The sequence below is a fragment of the Temnothorax americanus genome, unplaced genomic scaffold (assembly GCF_048541705.1).
Source record: "Temnothorax americanus isolate GAGA-0224 unplaced genomic scaffold, ASM4854170v1 Scaffold20, whole genome shotgun sequence".
NCBI classification, from domain to species: Eukaryota; Metazoa; Arthropoda; class Insecta; order Hymenoptera; family Formicidae; genus Temnothorax; species Temnothorax americanus.
In genome coordinates, this window is record NW_027509339.1 from 1,671,481 (window position 1) to 1,689,359 (window position 17,879).

Consider the following 17,879-nt stretch of genomic DNA (forward strand, 5'->3'; position numbering starts at 1 on the left):
CACTTTATGTGCGCGTAAGCGTAAATCTGATGCACGGTCGATCGCAAAAAAAAAAAAACGCAAATTACACGCGCGAGATCGATAGTCTAATATGCCTAAACCGAATTCGACTATAATAGTTGCATATTAACTCGATCGAGAGTAATTTTTGGCGATTGAGTCTTAAAATCAAAACAATGGCAATCTTGAAAACGCGTTACAAACGAGTTTCTACGAACAATATTTATTTTCAAAGTATACTTTCTTGTTTCGTGAAACTTTCAGATATACGCTTGTTTCCTTTCCGTGTACTTTTTTCACAGTTGAACAGTCTTTCTTTCTCAAACTGTCATTAATTGTCAACGTGATTATAAGTTGGGAAAAGAATGGAAAATGTGAAAGTTTATTAGCTTAAACGCAATTTACATATATGTAAGCGAATAATTATTCGTTTACGTATTACGTTTTCTGCTCTAATGCGATTCCAACTAAGGCTGCATTCCGATATTCCGATTACTGTCAGCAACTGTCGGAACTGAAAATTTATAGTCTATGTATATGTGACGTACGATATACAAAAATTTTTAGTACTGACAGAGAATATCGGAATGTGCAGCCATAGTCTATATTTTTAATCTTGTACACAGATATAAAAAAAGTGTTAAATCAAAACGTATACTCAAATTAAAGCGTCATTGTTTCATATATGTACACGACAATCTATAATCTTATAAAAATTTCAACTTTTTTTGTTGGTTGAACTATATAAATGACTTCAAGCAAGTTTTCTTTTAACTTTAATGCAATATAATCTCATTTCAGGGATTTTCACATTCAGACTATTTTCAAATAAAGACTATTCTTTTTTGTCTGTTGTATACCTTGGGATATTTCCACAATGCAGGACTACAATTTTACAAAGCGGACGCTATTCTACGAGCGGTCAGGTGTCACCCGACTTGACAATTTGGAGCATCTCCATTTTCTTTCGTTCCCGACAATGTATAACGCGTCGATACGCGCGGGTGGATCTCGCGTGTCACGCGACGATGATGCCACAGCCGTTACCACGGGGCTCAGTTTTCACTGCCATCAACACCGAAAATTGATCGCGGTGGAATTTCGCTCGCAGCCGGGACCGCCAACGAACGCGAGCTTCTCGACCGATTTCAATCCTCATCTTAGCTTCTATAAAAATGATTCGTACGATAGACCGGTGATCCTTGTTACGCAAATTATCGCTCCTACGAATTTGCATCTGAGGCAAAACGTAATTGTTTAAAATGCCATTCGTTAACATTGCCATAAAATTACAGTAGTATATCATTTTTCATGTTGATCTAAAAGTAATTTAATACTAATTTTAATTGTATATTTAAACGTACGTTATCAACCTCGATACAAGTTCAAAGAAGCTCGCTTCTTGGAGTCCCCAGCTAGACGTCGGATGAGCTACGAGACGGGAAGATGAAATCCGGTTGGAGGGCGGTCGAGGAAGCGGGAAGCGTTACGGGACGAATACGTAAGTATATATCCTACCTTCTTGTAGAGCTTGATCCAGGTAAGGTCGCCCTTGTTGTCGGTGTACTGGAGACCGAAGAACCACACCTCGCGCAGCCCGATCGTCTTGACGACCTGGTCGAACAGCTGCTTCCCCGTGGTCGTCTGCTGGATCGCGAACTCCAGCTCCGCGTCCATCGTCGTCACCCTCACGTTCATCTTCGCGGCGCAGCACATGCAAACAAAACGGACGCCGTCAGGTGGTGCGAGCGAAACGCGTCACCCGGTAGAAACGAGGACTCAACCGTCGCGTTATTACGAGGCTTCTTGTGTCGCTCCAGAAAACAAAATTAATTCGTGTCATATTTTACTTCTTGCGTCAATTTGGGCTCCTTTATGTTCTTTCCTCAAAAATTTCCATTGTTTAAATAAAAATATTCTAATTCAACTGCATTGGTATACAGAAGACTTTCTGTATACAAGTATGAAATCTAAGCGAATCGCGAGATATTTCTCCGCAAGGAAGCCTGCGTTGCAATTCTGACATATCCATCGCGATATATAGAGAATGAAATTCAAACTAGTCTCGCGCCGGTAACGGCCGGCTTACCATCTTGCCGCCGGCGACCATGTCTGCGAGACTCGTCGAACACCTTCACAGCGAGGAAAACCACCGATGAAGAAAAAAAAAGTCGCGAACTCTACGCGGCGAATACACACCCGACTCGAGACGCCGAGAAACGCGACGCGACAGCGATTCGATAACGTCGACGGCGCAAAATTAACGGATCGTGCCAACGAGCGTGCGCGATCGGCCTTCGAGCCGGTCTCCGGAGTCGCGGGGACAATGGGGCCCCGAACCACAAGTGCAACTGACGGCGCTCCTTTCCCCTCTCCTATACACGCGGGGACCGGGGACGCGACGAGACGCGACGCGACGCGCAACGGTGCAACTCTTCTCCCGCTCTGAGCGCGCGCGGCGCGCGAACGCGGTCACGTGGGCCGAGCCGATCGGTGGCGGCGGCGGCACGGCGACCAATCGCGGCGCGCCGCGCGCGCTCCGGCGATAAGTACCGGGTGCCGCGGAAGGAAACGACCCCGCCTGGCTCCAATTAACGTTTTTCGGAAACCGACCGACGCCGCGCCGCGCGCCTCCCGCCGCCCGCCGCCTGGCCGATTTGCGAGAACGCGCGACCGTTGCAACCGTTCTCTCCTCGCGCGCGCGCACCCGCGCTGATTTGATTGCATAATTTTTCACTTTTGCCCCGAGACTTCCTGAGATCGCGGAAGTTTCTCTCCCGCGCGCGCGTGCGCGGGGGTTTCGACTTATCTCCGCGCGATGTCTAGACGCATACGTTGCTGGTAAAATGTAGAGCGTAGGCGAACGTAGGCTATTCGTATCGAATTAACGCAGGATACGAACGAGCGAAGAATCCTGTTTCACTGAGGCTGACGTTATAATGTTGCTGGCGAGCGATTCAGCGACGCCACGATTCTCCCGCGTTAAGCGGGGAGAGCACACACTTCTACATAACGCATAATGCGTAAGCATAAGAAAATTGATTGGTCCATATACATGTGCATATAAGAAAATAGACCAATCAGTTTTCTTATGCTTACGTATTATGCGTTATGCAAAAGTCTGTGTTCCCCGCTTCAAGGTCAATCCAGACAAATTTGCATAGGTGCATAAGCAGATGCATAAAGAAACGGATTGGTCTATTTCCTTATCCACATGTACATGGACCAAACAATTTTCTTATGCTTATGTTTATGCGCTATGCAAGTTTATTTGGATTGACCTTTAAGGTGGTCCTTTCGTGAGAACAAGTATTAGATAAGTATCTAAATTTGATATATGTTAAATATACAGTAATAAGGGACATGTGTATGAAAAATCAAGTGAGGTTACCGACACTTTACAAGAAATAAGTCATTCCAAATGTGCGTTCGCGGAGCGTGCCATTGTCATTCTATCCTTGTTTACATCTAACGAACGAGAAAGATAGAACGATGCAAATCGCCACGGCCGAGGTTTTCAACGAATAATACATGTACTTAGCGATCAGACGAATACATTATTCATGTCTTAAAATATTCCCTGAAGTTTCCGGATTTTGTACATACCTTGAAAATAAGGGCTTGCCGAATGTTTTGCTCTGATATATGAGGTTAAATAAGTAGTGGATCCACGCGCATTGCTTTACTCGTACTGTCATGCCTGACCTAACCTAAATCGAGTCCAACCGCACTACTATTGTGATATTTTTTTAATTAGTAAACAATTAAATACGATTAACGCGTGCGTGTAAAATCATGTTATATTATTATAATTATTGGGATGTTGTGTGTAATGTTTGTCACTATGTTTGTTTTCAATTACCTCATGACGGACTGTTACTTGACTAACTGGGTCCGCGAAAGGACCACCTTAAGGTGGAAGCACATAAAATTGCAGGAGCCATGGGCAGAATGCAGAAGCCATATGCGCATGCGCTATGGTGTCTGCATTCTGCCCATGGCTTCTGAATTTCCAATCTACATAAACTATGCACTATGTATTTTTATGTAGATTGAAAATTTAGAAGCCATAGGCAGAATGCAGACACCATAGCGCATGCGCATATGGTTTCTGCATTCTGCTCACGGCTCCTGCAATTTTATGTGCTTCCACCTTTAAGCGGGGAACACAGACTTTTGCATAACGCATAATACGTAAGCATAAGAAAACTGATTGGTCTATTTCCTTATGCACATGTGTACGGACCAATCAATTTTCTTATGCTTGCGCATTATGCGTTGTGCAGAAGTGTGTGCTCCCCGCTTTACGCAGCTTATAATACTGCTTATAAATTTTATTTGCAACAGGTAACGAGAGAGAGACCGACATCAAAGTCCGAGAGCGATCTCTTCACGGTCTGCGTTTCTCATCTGGGTCGCTCGATCGTCGCGAGTCACGTAGAGTTTCATGAAAAACGGCGTTCTGGAAAAAAAAAGATTTCCTTCCTCGCAAAAAAAAATGCGTAAAGTCCAGTGGCCTCCTCGAAACGAGCGAGCAGGGCACTCGTCGACCTCACGGATGCGTTAAAGGCCGATGCCTTTCACGTTGCGACACACGCGATATCGCATTCCTTACGTCGCCGACCTACACGGCGCGATATGTCCGCGACCGCGCAATTAAGCGTGCAATGAATAGAAAAACGACCAAAAATTCTGTCAAGTCCATTTCTATCACAATTACTACGTTTACGCGAGCGTTACTTCTGTAGGAACCTACGATAATTTACTAACTCGTTTACGCGGAGTGAATTATCGTAAGTTGCCACAAAACCCCGTTTACGCGAAGGAATTTTATCGTAACTACAGAAGTAACGCTCGCATAAACGTAATAATAGGAGATTAACTTTAATCTCGGTTTAACTCCTTATCTTTCCCTCATTCTTAGAACTTAGAAAAAGGTAAAAAAAGGGAGTTAAACCGAGATTATATATAGTTAATCTATATTGTGATAGAAATGGACACAAAGATTTTTCGTTCGTTTTTCTATTCTATTTTCTAGTTCTTAGAAAAGGATAAAAAGAGTTTTTGGCCTCTTGTTGTGACCTCATATTCGTGCAATGTATCCTATAGTGTTCATTATGTTCTAATTTTCTTTTAATTTATAATGTGTCACCTTTCTTATTTTCACAAATTTTAATTTAGTACTGAAGAAGATTTAATGAAGTCGAAACGTCTACTTTATATCGATTCTATAATTATGAATAAAGTTGGAATATAATATATTTTATTTATCTCGTATCGTTGGCCCAATATTCTTTCATATTGCTTTGTATAAAAAAAATGAGTCTAATATATTTAATAATTTGATAAAAAGTAAGTAAACTCGAGATTGAAGTTAATCTGCATTGATAAAAACGGACATTAGTCGTCGTCGATGCCATTTTTAAAGACGATTGAAATTAACTAAGCGTTCAGTCTTTTCCTTATTGACTCGAACTGTAAATCAGTTTCGCGTTATGCAACGCGGCCGCTTCGGTTTTATGCAAATGAGTATCGGTCTCTTGATAGACGATGCCTTCGCTCGTTTCGCGCAAACAACTGTACTGACAACTGTACAACTTTGAAAGAGCGAGAAACGCGAAAAATAAAATGAGATAGTAGCTTCTTCTTAATTCTGAAAAAAATAGACGTACCGCGCGACTTTGGACGAACAAATGTTTTTTGTACGTATACGCGTCGCAAATTACATAATGCAGTTACATAAAAAAGAAATTTAGTCGTGAATGGCAGACGAGTCACAACACGTCTGCATATGCATAATGGTTTTATTTTTTGCACCTGAGTATTCATTAAAAAGCCCATTATAATAACGATAGATACCTTGCGCAAAAAAAAAAGAAAAAATACATCTTTAAAAGCGGCTGCACCTTTACGGCAAGGAAATGCCGCAGTTTCCGTTCCATTATTCATCGGTCTGCTGTATCGAACGGAAAGATGCATATCTTCTTCCGTTTTATTCGAGTACAAAGTACTTACATGTCTATCCGGTGACCCGAGATCGGTCTAATCGCGACTTCGATGCAACGAGTACGACGTATCCGTTCGTGATTTACGGACAAAAAAAACTACGATTATTTTCGAAGCAATTATCTTCCATACAAAAAATTAAATTAACCGAAATTACGATTGCCGATTCCTCTGAAACAAATGGGCAAACGGAACCTCTCGAGACTGATCAGCTCCACTCTCTCTGCATCTCTTAATTTTAATACTAGAAAATGCTGTTAATTAGTTTATAATTTTTGTTTTCTTATTTCATGGAATCGATCAGATTAAAGCTTCCGAGAAATTCACATGTCGCCATCAGCATCGCGCGATGTGTGGCTGCGACAAGTTGCGCAAACAAGTCGGATACCCGATGTCTTTCCGCACAGAAATTATTGCAAAGTGAACGCGCGAACTTTTAGGTCGATGTGACGGCATTCCGCGAACGTGTGCAGATCGCGAGTCGCGACTCGGAAATACATTCGGATTACGGATATCTTCCCGATATCTCGTCTCGATATCTCCGTCTTGGTATCTCGTACCTCGACGTTAATGTCTTCCACTTCGTATACTTCGTATTCTCTTTTAATCTTTTCCATGCAGCAAAATATCAATTTATATCAATTTATTAAAGCGAGAATTGTGCCTCAAGTTATTCTCTGTGTCGGAAATTAATTGTGGATGCAACCGCAGAGAGAACCGCAGTTTGTTAAATTGTCTTCTTCTAAGATTATCCCCAAAATGTTTAATACCAATAAAGACGGGTACACTGATTTAAAATATCTGAAGTGAGATACATACCGACTTCGGCATCGTGGCTGTTGTTTTCTTGTACTAAACAGCGGAACTATCCCTCTGAAACAGATATAAAGATTGCTGATTAAAATCTATTTATTTAAATAAAAATACGTGATACGCTTGGAATTTGCGAGGCGCATTACAAATTCTTCGTATTCTAATTTATTGTGTACATCGACGGAGTCCTCGTGATTTTTAGAACGTGATTCAGAACGTCTCTTTTATACTTTGTTAATGTCACACGACATGTTCAGACATGTTGGCGAATAATTACAGTATTTGATCGGTCGTTTAATTACAATGGACTCGATTCGTTCTTGAGATACTAAGTAAGATGTAAATATAAATCGCGTGTGCTTCCAGAGTATCAAAGATCATTCCAAAGTATCAAACATAGACGTACATATAATTAATCAAATGTAAACTAGACTTAAGAAAACTGAATGTTGACTTTATGTGAGGTAACGCGATTCAACAAGCGACGCACGTCAATCGTTGTCGATTGTGAATATTATCAAGACACCGATAAGCTCTTAGAAGACAGATCATATAGTTTCAATTTTCTAATTTTCAACGTCACGACTTTTAGATAAACGCCGTATCTTACGGTATCTAAACGGTAATTAAACTTTAAATCAAACTAAAAGCGAAGTCCATTCAACGCGAGATTAAAAACAGATAATTCCATCGAACGTTTTGTCATCGATTCTAGTAATCGACGATACCTGTTTTTCAAACATCGTGGTTCGTCACATGCTATTTTAAGTATATATAAATCGTAATAATAACTCGTCATAATAGTATTTCAAGTATATAAATCATAATATTAAAGGCTCAAAATATAATAATGACGCTGATGTAAGTAATACAAAGATTGCGTAAGTTGTCCTTTTCGCTTCGAATCTCTTAATTTAATGAGATAATTATATATGAAATTTTATGTATGTTTATATATAATATAAACGACCATTTTTTGCAATTCAAATCGTTTCGTGTGTCGATATCGGTACGTGTATTGATTAATTAAAGACAAAAAGAGAAAATAGAAAAAGATTAATGATTAATTAAAGACAAAAAGAAAATAGAAAAAGATTAAAAAAAAAATTAATTATATTATAAAATCAAAAACATATTTTTACCAAAGAGACAAGACTAAGTATAATCTTTACTGACAACGTAATCAATTCGCGCAAGAGTTTAAACGTCACTATAACTACCAACGTTAAATTTAATTAACAGCGACGCTTTAAGTACCGGATGCGAACCCATTGTCAGACGAGTTACTTTCACCGTAATGAAGATGCAGCCCTTCAGTGACAAGTATAGCTAATAGTTATCATCATTACCATAAAAACTAGAAATGAATAGCTTACAATTATGCAAATAATTCGCAGTGCTACGTCATGTGTGCATATATCCGGTATAATAAAAATAAGTCTGTGCATATAAATTTTGTTCGATGTCATGATTAATGAGAAATTCGTCTGATTTCCAGAAATAAAAAAAAAAAGAAAAATCGGTTTGAAATAAACTGGATATCGCTGGTCGCTTTAAGGAGGCTCTTACCCGGCTGCTCTAATCAATGTAGCAACCGAAAAATTATCATTAATAATTGGTTATAAAATTATCGGAAAATTAAATAAAAAAATAAATAATGATTTTTACATAGTGTAAGAGTAAGTTATATGTTCTATTAGTGTGAATATTAAAATTTATACAATAAGTCAGTTGACTACGTCAGTGCTAAAGAGCAGAACATGCGCGTGTCACAACGTCGTCTGTAGCAGTCTGCAGCTAAGTGAGGAGTGAGGTGTAGCCGTGCAGCGTTGTAGCGAATGACGCGATGAAGAGATGGAGCCAAAAGAAAGATATAACGTGAGAATGCTGAGAGGGAAAATGAAAGGAAAATTCGCGAAAATAAAGGTTGTCAATGCGCGAGAGAATAATTATGCCGCTACCATACAGCGCAGAGAAAAGACATGTGCAAGTGAGGTTAGAAACTTCGCGCTATTTTGACACTCGGAAGATCATTCGCCTAACCTGTCGTACGTCATATTAAAACTACAATATCTTTTATAACTCATCGTCAACACCAAGTTTTCTTCTTATCATTAGAAAGATTATTATTTTAACTACAATTCCTTAGTTTTTTGTTTACCTGGCTCGCAAACTTGCCAAGAAAATACATCACTTCCGGTAAAAATTTTAGTGTTTACCATATGCCCTGTGTTAAAAATGCGAATTTCAATACTGATATTTTTACAGTTTTTATCGTCAACCTATGCTCAAGTTTTGGGCATCGGTCCGTTGTGGTTCACTTTACAACATATATTAATTTCATAAAGATCTGTCATATTATGATCGAGGTAAGAGCCTCCTTAAGCAAATGAATAATATCACGCCAGAACTCTGGCAGGTATAGCCATATGAAGTTACATAAGCCTGTCGTTGCGTGCACGTTATACGCCTCATATGCAATACGGGCATCCAACTACCTGTTACTGCTCGTTGCTCTAATCCCCGTGAGCTTTTCCTATCTTTCGGTATGTAAACTCGTCGGTAAACTTTCGGTAATTCCCCCTTAATCCAGCGTCTGATGGCTCTTTCCAGCGCCGGATTCAAAGCTCCGACACACAAGCGGCCGTCGGCGCGTCGGAAACGCAGGGTGGGGACAACGAGTTTGTGATGCAAATCCGCGTGACCGACATCCGCCGCGGCCGAGGAGTGCCCGATCTGTCCCGTCGTCTAGGTAGCATTCCCCCTTTATCTAGGACCCGACCCAGCGTCCAGACGTTCGTTGAACCGCCGTTATCTCCCGCTTCTCGGCACTCGTCGGCGGAAAGACCGACGACGTAGAGAATATGGGATACCGCGCGTCTATATCGATAACGACAACCGGAAGCGACGAATGGGCGAATAATTATAATTGAAAGAAATCCTCTCTCCTAATCAGTATTCCTTATCAACTCGATGAAAATATTGAAAACTCATTTTGATGATTATTATAAAGGTTATTATGCGATAGCGTAACGTATCCAGCTCGTCGCTATTTAAGCGACAATTGACGAGCCGTCCTTACGAAATACCTTAATAAGCTACAATTGTATAACAGCTATTTATATATGAGTTCTATGATACGAAATGATACTCTGTCCGACCTTGCTGATACGAACGGTATGGAAAAAAAAAGAAAAGAAACCAGGCAGAGAGTGGGATCTCATACGATTCACAATCGCTCAACCGTTATACATCTATTAAACGATTATTTATATAACGCACTATCTCGAGCGTGGCCGGGCATTAGAAACACGCTATCGATTGTACTACCAAGTTGCGTTATCAATATATCTTAATTAAGTAATCTCTAATGTTTGGCGCTCGTCGCAAATTGCGCAGCTCTCGCGATAAAGGCGAATTCCAAAGTGATCGAGCCGGTATTAGGGCATCGCCGGATACCGACCGTTTAATTTATCATCCCGTGTTTACATTCGATGCAATCTTGACATTCGGCAAATAAAATACGGAATCACGCCGCGGCATTTAAACGCTTATCTCCATTTAGCGCCACTTAGCGCTGAGCTGTAACCAGCATTTATACGAAATGTAATGGCTCGGCGCGTCGAAGATCTCGTAACGCGCCTCGAATCGCTGTTCGGAACCGTACAGACGTAAGATAACAATCGCGTGGGCGTTTCAATCGCTAAATGCGCGACAAAAATACGAGTCCTCGTACGGCTCTAACAACAACCTGTGATCGTTCGTTTCGAGGCCGTTCATCGACAAGCTGCAATCCGCCGATTATTGATCGTCAATCGCATCGATCTTTTAACCTTGTAATTAACTTTTAATTTGTCGTAATATACGACGGAATATAGAAGGATGTAAAGTAAATATCTCTGAAATTAACACAATTATTAGTTCCCGCTTGACGATTCGGAGAAACCTTCGAGAAGAGAGTAGCCGATTTTCATTAATAAATTAACAAATTTGCGCGACGATTTGTCGTAACGGATTGCCGCGATTAAACCATAATTTACGCCGAATTCAATATACATGTAATTAATAGCCGGCGTGACGAACATCCGGTCTCCTTCCCCAGAGAAGCACGACGATGATTTTTGCGGAACAAAGCCCGGAAACCGAGGTTCCCTCAGAGAAAAGTGCTGTATTCGATTCTCCTGTCTTCCAGAAGTACGATTTAATGTGCAATGCCATTAAGTCTCACCGATTCCCACAAAAAATACGAACCTGATTTATAAAACTTAATTTTCAGTTTTAAAAACTATAGGAATATTTTATGCGGACCGCATGTAAGGCTCCGCGCACAATAGAACACATATTACACACACACACACACACACACACACACACACACACACACACACACACACACACACACACACACACACACACACACACACACACACACACAAATAAGAACAAATATTAAATAGGTTATATAAATAATATTAGGCTATATAAATATAGAGAAAAATTCCTGTAATAAATATAAAATATTAGAATATGTAAATGTAGAAATATTCCTATATATTTGTATCTTATATTTTATTCGTTTCCATTGTACGTTACGTTTAATTATTATTTTTATTTCCGATACCTAATATTTAATATTTATTTTTATTCCTAATATGTGCTTCATTGTGCCTTAATTATTGTGCAGGGCCTAACATCGATGTACCTAATAACGAATTAAAAAATTAAAAACTTGCCCATTGCTTTCTCACAATTTTTTTCGTTCGCGAAGCTCTTCTTCTGAAGAAGCTGACTTTAATTTTATTAGACAATGTATCAAAAGACAATATAACAATCATATCTATCGATTGAAGAATAGCTATTTCAAACTCTAACAGGTATAAATGCATTTATGCGCACATATGAGTAGCAATCACTTCATTTGCACTTGATATGTATACATTGTAAGACACACTACTGCTTGCCGTTTTGTAAAATAATAAATTACCATGTTAACTTCCGATATCCATTCAATTAGCAGCGATTTTCTATTATGAAAAAATTTACTTCGCTAAGCGCAAAATGCAGGTGGTAGTTGAGCTGAGTATTTTTTCTGTTGAGTTTTTCTGTTTGTTATTTGATGATCTGAGCATACATTTTATTATATACTGCGTTTAACGCAGAATGCATTTTCACAGTAATCGCTGCGCTCAGCGCAGAATGCATTTTCACAGTACTACTGCGCCCAGCGCAGAATGCATTTTCACAGTACTACTGCGCCCAGCGCAGAATGCATTTTTACAGTAATCACTGCGCTCTGCAAAGAATTTCTAAAAAAATTCAAAATTTTTTAAATAACAACGTAGCTTTAATAATACCCTACATTAAAAAAAAAATGAGTCTGTTATCTCTAGACTTACGAAAGTTAGAGCTACCACAATACTTCTAATACCAGCACACGCGCGCGCACACATACGAATATTCTTTAAAAATGTTTTTTTCGACATTTTAAAACATTCTGAACACATTGGACATTGAAAAAAAAATGTTCTCAAAATCAAAGCTTCCTCTATGAGCAAGCAAAAAGCATAATTATATATTTAATATATAATTATACAATATATAATTTATATATTTATGAATTTAATATATATTTAAATATTATTTAAATATACACTGCGTCACGTTAAATAATTGTCCGTCAGGGACAAACGTCTGGATTTCCAACGTTTATGTTTTACGACGACTCGCAAATGATTTAAGATTGACAGTGACTGAAATATCAACAGTTGTGCGGAAGGAAGCCGCACGGTCTACCACGATAATCTCTGTCGATTCTGTGTGTCCAACAACGATAAACTATCCTATCCGTATGAAAGAGAGAAAAAGAGAGAAAGAGGACCGCGATGATTCAATTCCGCCACAGAATCATAAAATAACGGATGACATCACCACGAAAATATATTACACAAGGTCGAAACGCGCACTGACACTGCGGACCAATAAATATGCGAACATGCATGACGATCTAAAGACATCAATTCAAAACTGTCAGCTTGATAGATACCTTCGACGAAAGACACATAATTCATATAATATTCATTAACACGTTTTCGATTCTTTTATTTTTACAAGTGTAATCGGAAGGAATTTAACGCAACTGATTAACATCCCAAAATGAATGCGCGTACACCAACTTACTGTTAAAATATTAAAAGATAAAATTTAAATCAATATCTTGAGTTAAATAACATTTCTTATCTTTATCGTGTGTGTCAAAATTTATTATTTTAACAAAAAAAAACAGTATTATATTGGTTTAGTTAAATTAACATTGTTTTAATTAAAGTAACGACATATATCGACACAGTGGCGACTTATAGAAATGGTCAAAAGTGACTGAAATTAAATATAATTTGACACTAACTACGTTTACACAGTGGCTTATAATTTGGTTTTGCACCTACGGTATACTATTCGATCCAAAAGTTTTTTTCTTTTAAGCATAATAATCATTTAAATAGGAGTTCCTATTTGAACGATCATTATGATCAAAAGAAGAAAACCTTTTGGATCAAATAGTATACAATAGTTGCAAAACTGTACTGACTATGAATTTAACAGTGTACGTCATCTGTCGAAAAGGCCGATAAAAAATGCAGATAAATATAAATATTTTGCGCACAGAAAATATCTATATGAAGAATATCTTTGCGCACGTGAAGAAAGCTCGGCGTTAATAAAGTTTTCAATTTATATCGGCGTGCCAAATTAATTATCTCCGTGCAGGAAGCGTACTTCGGACACGGTATTTCGTGTTCCGCTCGGGTCTTCTCTCCGACACTGAACCGTATTATTCGTGACGATCGCGATAGGCGTGAACGCGAGATGAGCGGCGCGGCAGCGGCGGCGGCGACGGCCACGTTGAAACGCTGTACACGTGTGACGGGAATGAACGTCCAAGGATTTCTCAACGAGAAAGGCGCCCGCGCCGCGGGGCGCGCGAGCAAGCGTGCGCGAGGGTAGGGTACACCGTCGTGCAGGGATAACCTCTGATGTACGCTTCAGCGAGAGAGGTGACGAAGCCGTGTCGCGGGCACACGACGAGACGGGGTCCCGTCCAGGTCCCGTATCCGGGATGGATGGGAATCTCGAACCGACACAGCCGCCGCCGAACAGAACACACGGCACCGGCTTCCCGTCCCCTTCCCCGCGCGGCGTAACGCGCATAACTCTCGACCCGAGGGACAACGAAAGTGGAGAACGCGATTCGACGCGTTCGTCGAGTTGTCAACCGCGATTCCTTTCCTTTCTAAATCCGTAGCTTCAGGTGTTTTATACAGGGTGTCGCCTCACACGAGTTACCTTAACGGGTCTCTTAGAGAAACTCCTTAGCGAAAACTGGGATAACATGTACTTAAGGTAGTCGTCTCGTCAGGGCATGTGTTGGATAAAGTTTTCGATTTCGGATTTTATATCAAATTATGGCTACGGTCAACGTGACGCTACAAATGCTTCGAAGCGTTCTTCTTCTCTTTTCTTTCAACGAAGAAAGAAAGAGAAGAAGAACGCTCCGAAGCATTTGTAGCGTCACGTTGACCGTAGCCTATATATGATCAGCTTTGCAGTCGATTTTTTCTGTGGCTCCTTACCGACTATTTACTCTAGAAAATCGATCACGAAAATCACAAATTTTGCATTACTTCATATACAGACGGCACGAAAATAGAAGGCTCTATCACGGTTTCAATCACATATTTTCGCATTTTTCGATTAGACGAAGTGAGAAAAAACATTGTTTTTGTACATTAGATCTCGAAGAATCCGATGCAACCATAAAATATATAGTTTACCGCGAGATTTCGCTGCTAATTTTTTAGTTTTTTATTTTAGTGAAAATGCGGTAATCGAGCAGACATTTTTTGGTCGAGGTGAAGTTGGGAAGACTTGGCAACGCCGCTGGCTAATCACCGTAGTTGCAAGTTATGAGGCTCGTCTTTCTTAGCCGACGTGGATAGTGATTGACACCCCTGTCATGCGTTTTGAAACCCTTTCTCGGTATACGTGTCAAAATTCAATCGAAAAGGAGATGTAACCTCACTTGTAACCTTTCTCGACGACTCGCGTCGATCAGCCGATCAAAACTGAGTCGAATGAGAAAAATCACATAATTTGAAAAAAGTAACATACTTTGTGTCACGTATGAAATTTTACACCATACGTCATAAAATTATTTTTCCCTTAGCAAAAATTGCCGGAAATATATTTCCGAACGTGAAAACCTACAAACAGTCGCACGACTAGCACGTAGCGAGACGCCTACCTTAAAATCACGTTCGTTTGCCAACACGTAATTTGGATTTTTTAATCCAAGATTGAAACTGAGAGTTTCATCGCTTGGGATTTTAATCAAATTTTAATTCTATATTAAATATTTGGATTTTTAACAATAATATCGAAATGGAAGTTACTTATATATAGTGTTAGCTCGAGATTAATTGAAGAATATAAATATATACTCATTGATGTGTCGATTTGCCATTCTAAACCGTTCGCGGAAATTTGTCATCAAAATATTTACGCCCGAACACATCAAAATATTTATTTCAAATATAATTGCGCTGGGGCGAGTTCGAGACACCCTATAGACGGAAAAGGAAAATATGCGGGTGTGCAACCGGATTAGTTGGTCGATTAATCAATTTATCATTCTATCCCTTCATAAATTCCTTCACATTCCTAGTCCCCTAATTTTTAATACAGCGAACCGAAATATGATTGGACGCTTATCAACAATCGTTTTGTACGATTAATTTGCAATTTTCTATTTCTTCAATCGTGCTTTAACTTCGATATACGGAAGAAGAAACGTAGTGTCGTGTGGTTTGCCAACCGAGCGAATTTCGTCACGACGTCTGATTTATGTCCATTTCCACCAATGTAGATTCGAATTAACTTTATATAATCTCGGTTTAACTTACTCTTCTTATCTTTTTCCAATTCTTTTAAAACCAGAAAAAGATAAAAAAAATAAACTGGGATTAAAATCAATTTACAGCGATAGAAATGGACGTTTAATAATTTTTCGTCCTTTTACGAGTCAAATAATCAGGAGCGTGCATCACTGTCGATTATTCATCGATTAAATATCGGTGAATACTTATATATACGTACGAATATATGATCTACGAAGAATGAAGAATCGGCTAAATCACGAGGCGAGAGGTGAGGCGAGACGAGGCGAGGCCGAATGCGACGTCGGTAAAACGTGGCGCACGGGAAAGAAAAAAAGAAAGAAAATTAAGGTTACACGCAGCGAGCTCGACCGAGACGTCCGTCGTCGGTGCGATCGAACCGGTTTTCCCGGCGAAGCAACCTCGATTTCGATTCCTCGTACCTTCCCGGTTCCCGGGGATATATCACGCACCGAACTCATCCAACGTGCACCGCGAAAGAAAGAGGGTAAAAGAGGCGGCCTCCTGGCTCTGGCTTCACGGCGACCGGCGCGGCGACGGCGGCGTCGTTAAGTACGAGGTCGGACCCCGCGGCGAAGTCGCCTCGGTTGACCGACTCCCGGCTGCAATGCGGCGGCTGCCCGTCACGCGTTTCTGAATCACGCCGAGTCACGCGTGATTCGAGATCGCGACGCCGGCGCCGCGCCGCGATCGAAGGCGGATCGAACCGATCGCGATCGTCTCGATCCGGATCCGGGTAACCGACCGGGTTGCCGGCGACGATCGGCGACGACGACGACCCGCGCGCGCAAGCGCCGGCGGCGCTCCAGCTCTCTGAATTCCTGTTTTTTTTCTTCGCGACGGCGAGAGATAGCGAATCGGAGAATCGCGAATGTGTAGCCTTCCAGCGCGACGACATCGGCAACGGCGACGGCGACGTCGGCGACGTCGACAGCGCGCTTACCTGATTCTGCTTGCACGCACCCGTGGTTCCCCGTGACACGTGTGCCGCACCACATCCACGACGATGGCCCGCCTGGCGCTCGCGCTCGCGCTACTAAACTCCCCGCGACAGCCGGCGAAACAGGAAATCGCACGATCCACACCCAAAAATCCCGTCACGTTCGGAAAATACTGACACCTCACTGATAATATGGCCGCCGCCGCCTGACCGTCCGTCCGTCCGTCCGTCCGTTTACGCGGAGCGGAGCGACGGTCGCGCGGGAACGTGAGGGGGAACGGGCACGAATCACGCGCCGCACGAAGATGCGCCGCACGCGGTTCAGAAACACTCGAGAGACGCGAGGTCGTCACATCGACCAGAGGGCCGAGGGGACCTATTTTATGGACTTGTTCGGAATGGATTCCGATCGCGGAATTATTCCGTTTTCCCTAGAAAAGACAATAGAAATCTAGGAAATATAACTGAACAATTCCGATCGGAATCCATTCCGAACAAGAGTCTATAACAGGTCCCGGGCCCGCAGCTCTCGGAACAGAAAATCCTCCTTTCGATGAATTTTGGAACGCGTTTGGTCAGATGTGCGCCGTGCGATGAAGAAAACCGCGAGATTTGATTTGAATTTGCGACACGGTAACAAGTTTCAAATTTCGTTAACTTTATGATTAGTCAGATTAGTTTTTGAATTATAAGCATTTGAAAGTCTCCTTTGTATACAAGACCGTTCGTACCGAACTTCTTGCGCGGTTCACTTTTTCTCTTTTTCTTTTCACGTTGGAGAGAAAAACTGGTGTAGCATTTTCATAAATACGTAGTCGTATTTTCCATCGACCAGTCAGAAATTTGTCCAAGATACAACAAGCAACGTGTGGCTCCTCGCAATCCTCGCACAATGTGCAATGGCAGGACTGTTTGCGTCTGTTTTGTGTTAGCCGTTGCACGCATTTCTTACAGCTGGTCGTAAGGTTCGAAAAAATATCTCTCGCAGATCGTAAAACATTATAAAACAAATATACTTGTGCCAAATATGTTTATTAGATTTCATTTATCAAATTTATTAGATTATTATTAGATATTACATATTGTATTTTATTCGCGAAGAAGCCATGCCAACGTGCTGTATTAAAAATTGCAAGAATTATACGCCTGGCCATTGCACGTGACAAAGT

At 40.9% G+C, this 17,879-nt stretch overlaps 1 protein-coding gene and 1 long non-coding RNA gene across 4 annotated transcripts in view; both read right to left on the reverse strand.

Moving 5' to 3' along the window:
* Positions 1–16,931, reverse strand: part of Moe (moesin) — a 35,235-nt gene extending 18,304 nt beyond the window's left edge. Inside the window, exons 1-3 of one of the 3 annotated variants that reach the window (XM_077406151.1) lie at positions 16,714–16,931; positions 6,826–6,879; positions 1,519–1,698 (exon numbers count right to left, since the gene is read on the reverse strand). In XM_077406151.1, the coding sequence (XP_077262277.1) occupies positions 1,519–1,698; positions 6,826–6,837 (192 nt within the window). In that variant the 5' untranslated portion in view covers positions 6,838–6,879; positions 16,714–16,931. Of the gene's footprint in view, positions 1–1,518; positions 1,699–2,089; positions 2,382–6,825; positions 6,880–16,713 lie in introns of those variants that run through there. The other 2 variants (XM_077406149.1, XM_077406150.1) reach the window with 2 other exon arrangements.
* On the reverse strand, positions 369–1,512 carry LOC143897460 (uncharacterized). Its single transcript, XR_013256928.1, has 2 exons — positions 1,365–1,512; positions 369–1,237 (listed from the first exon to the last, which is right to left on the reverse strand). It is a non-coding gene; the product is annotated as an uncharacterized LOC143897460 (long non-coding RNA).
* Positions 16,932–17,879: the final 948 nt, after the last annotated feature.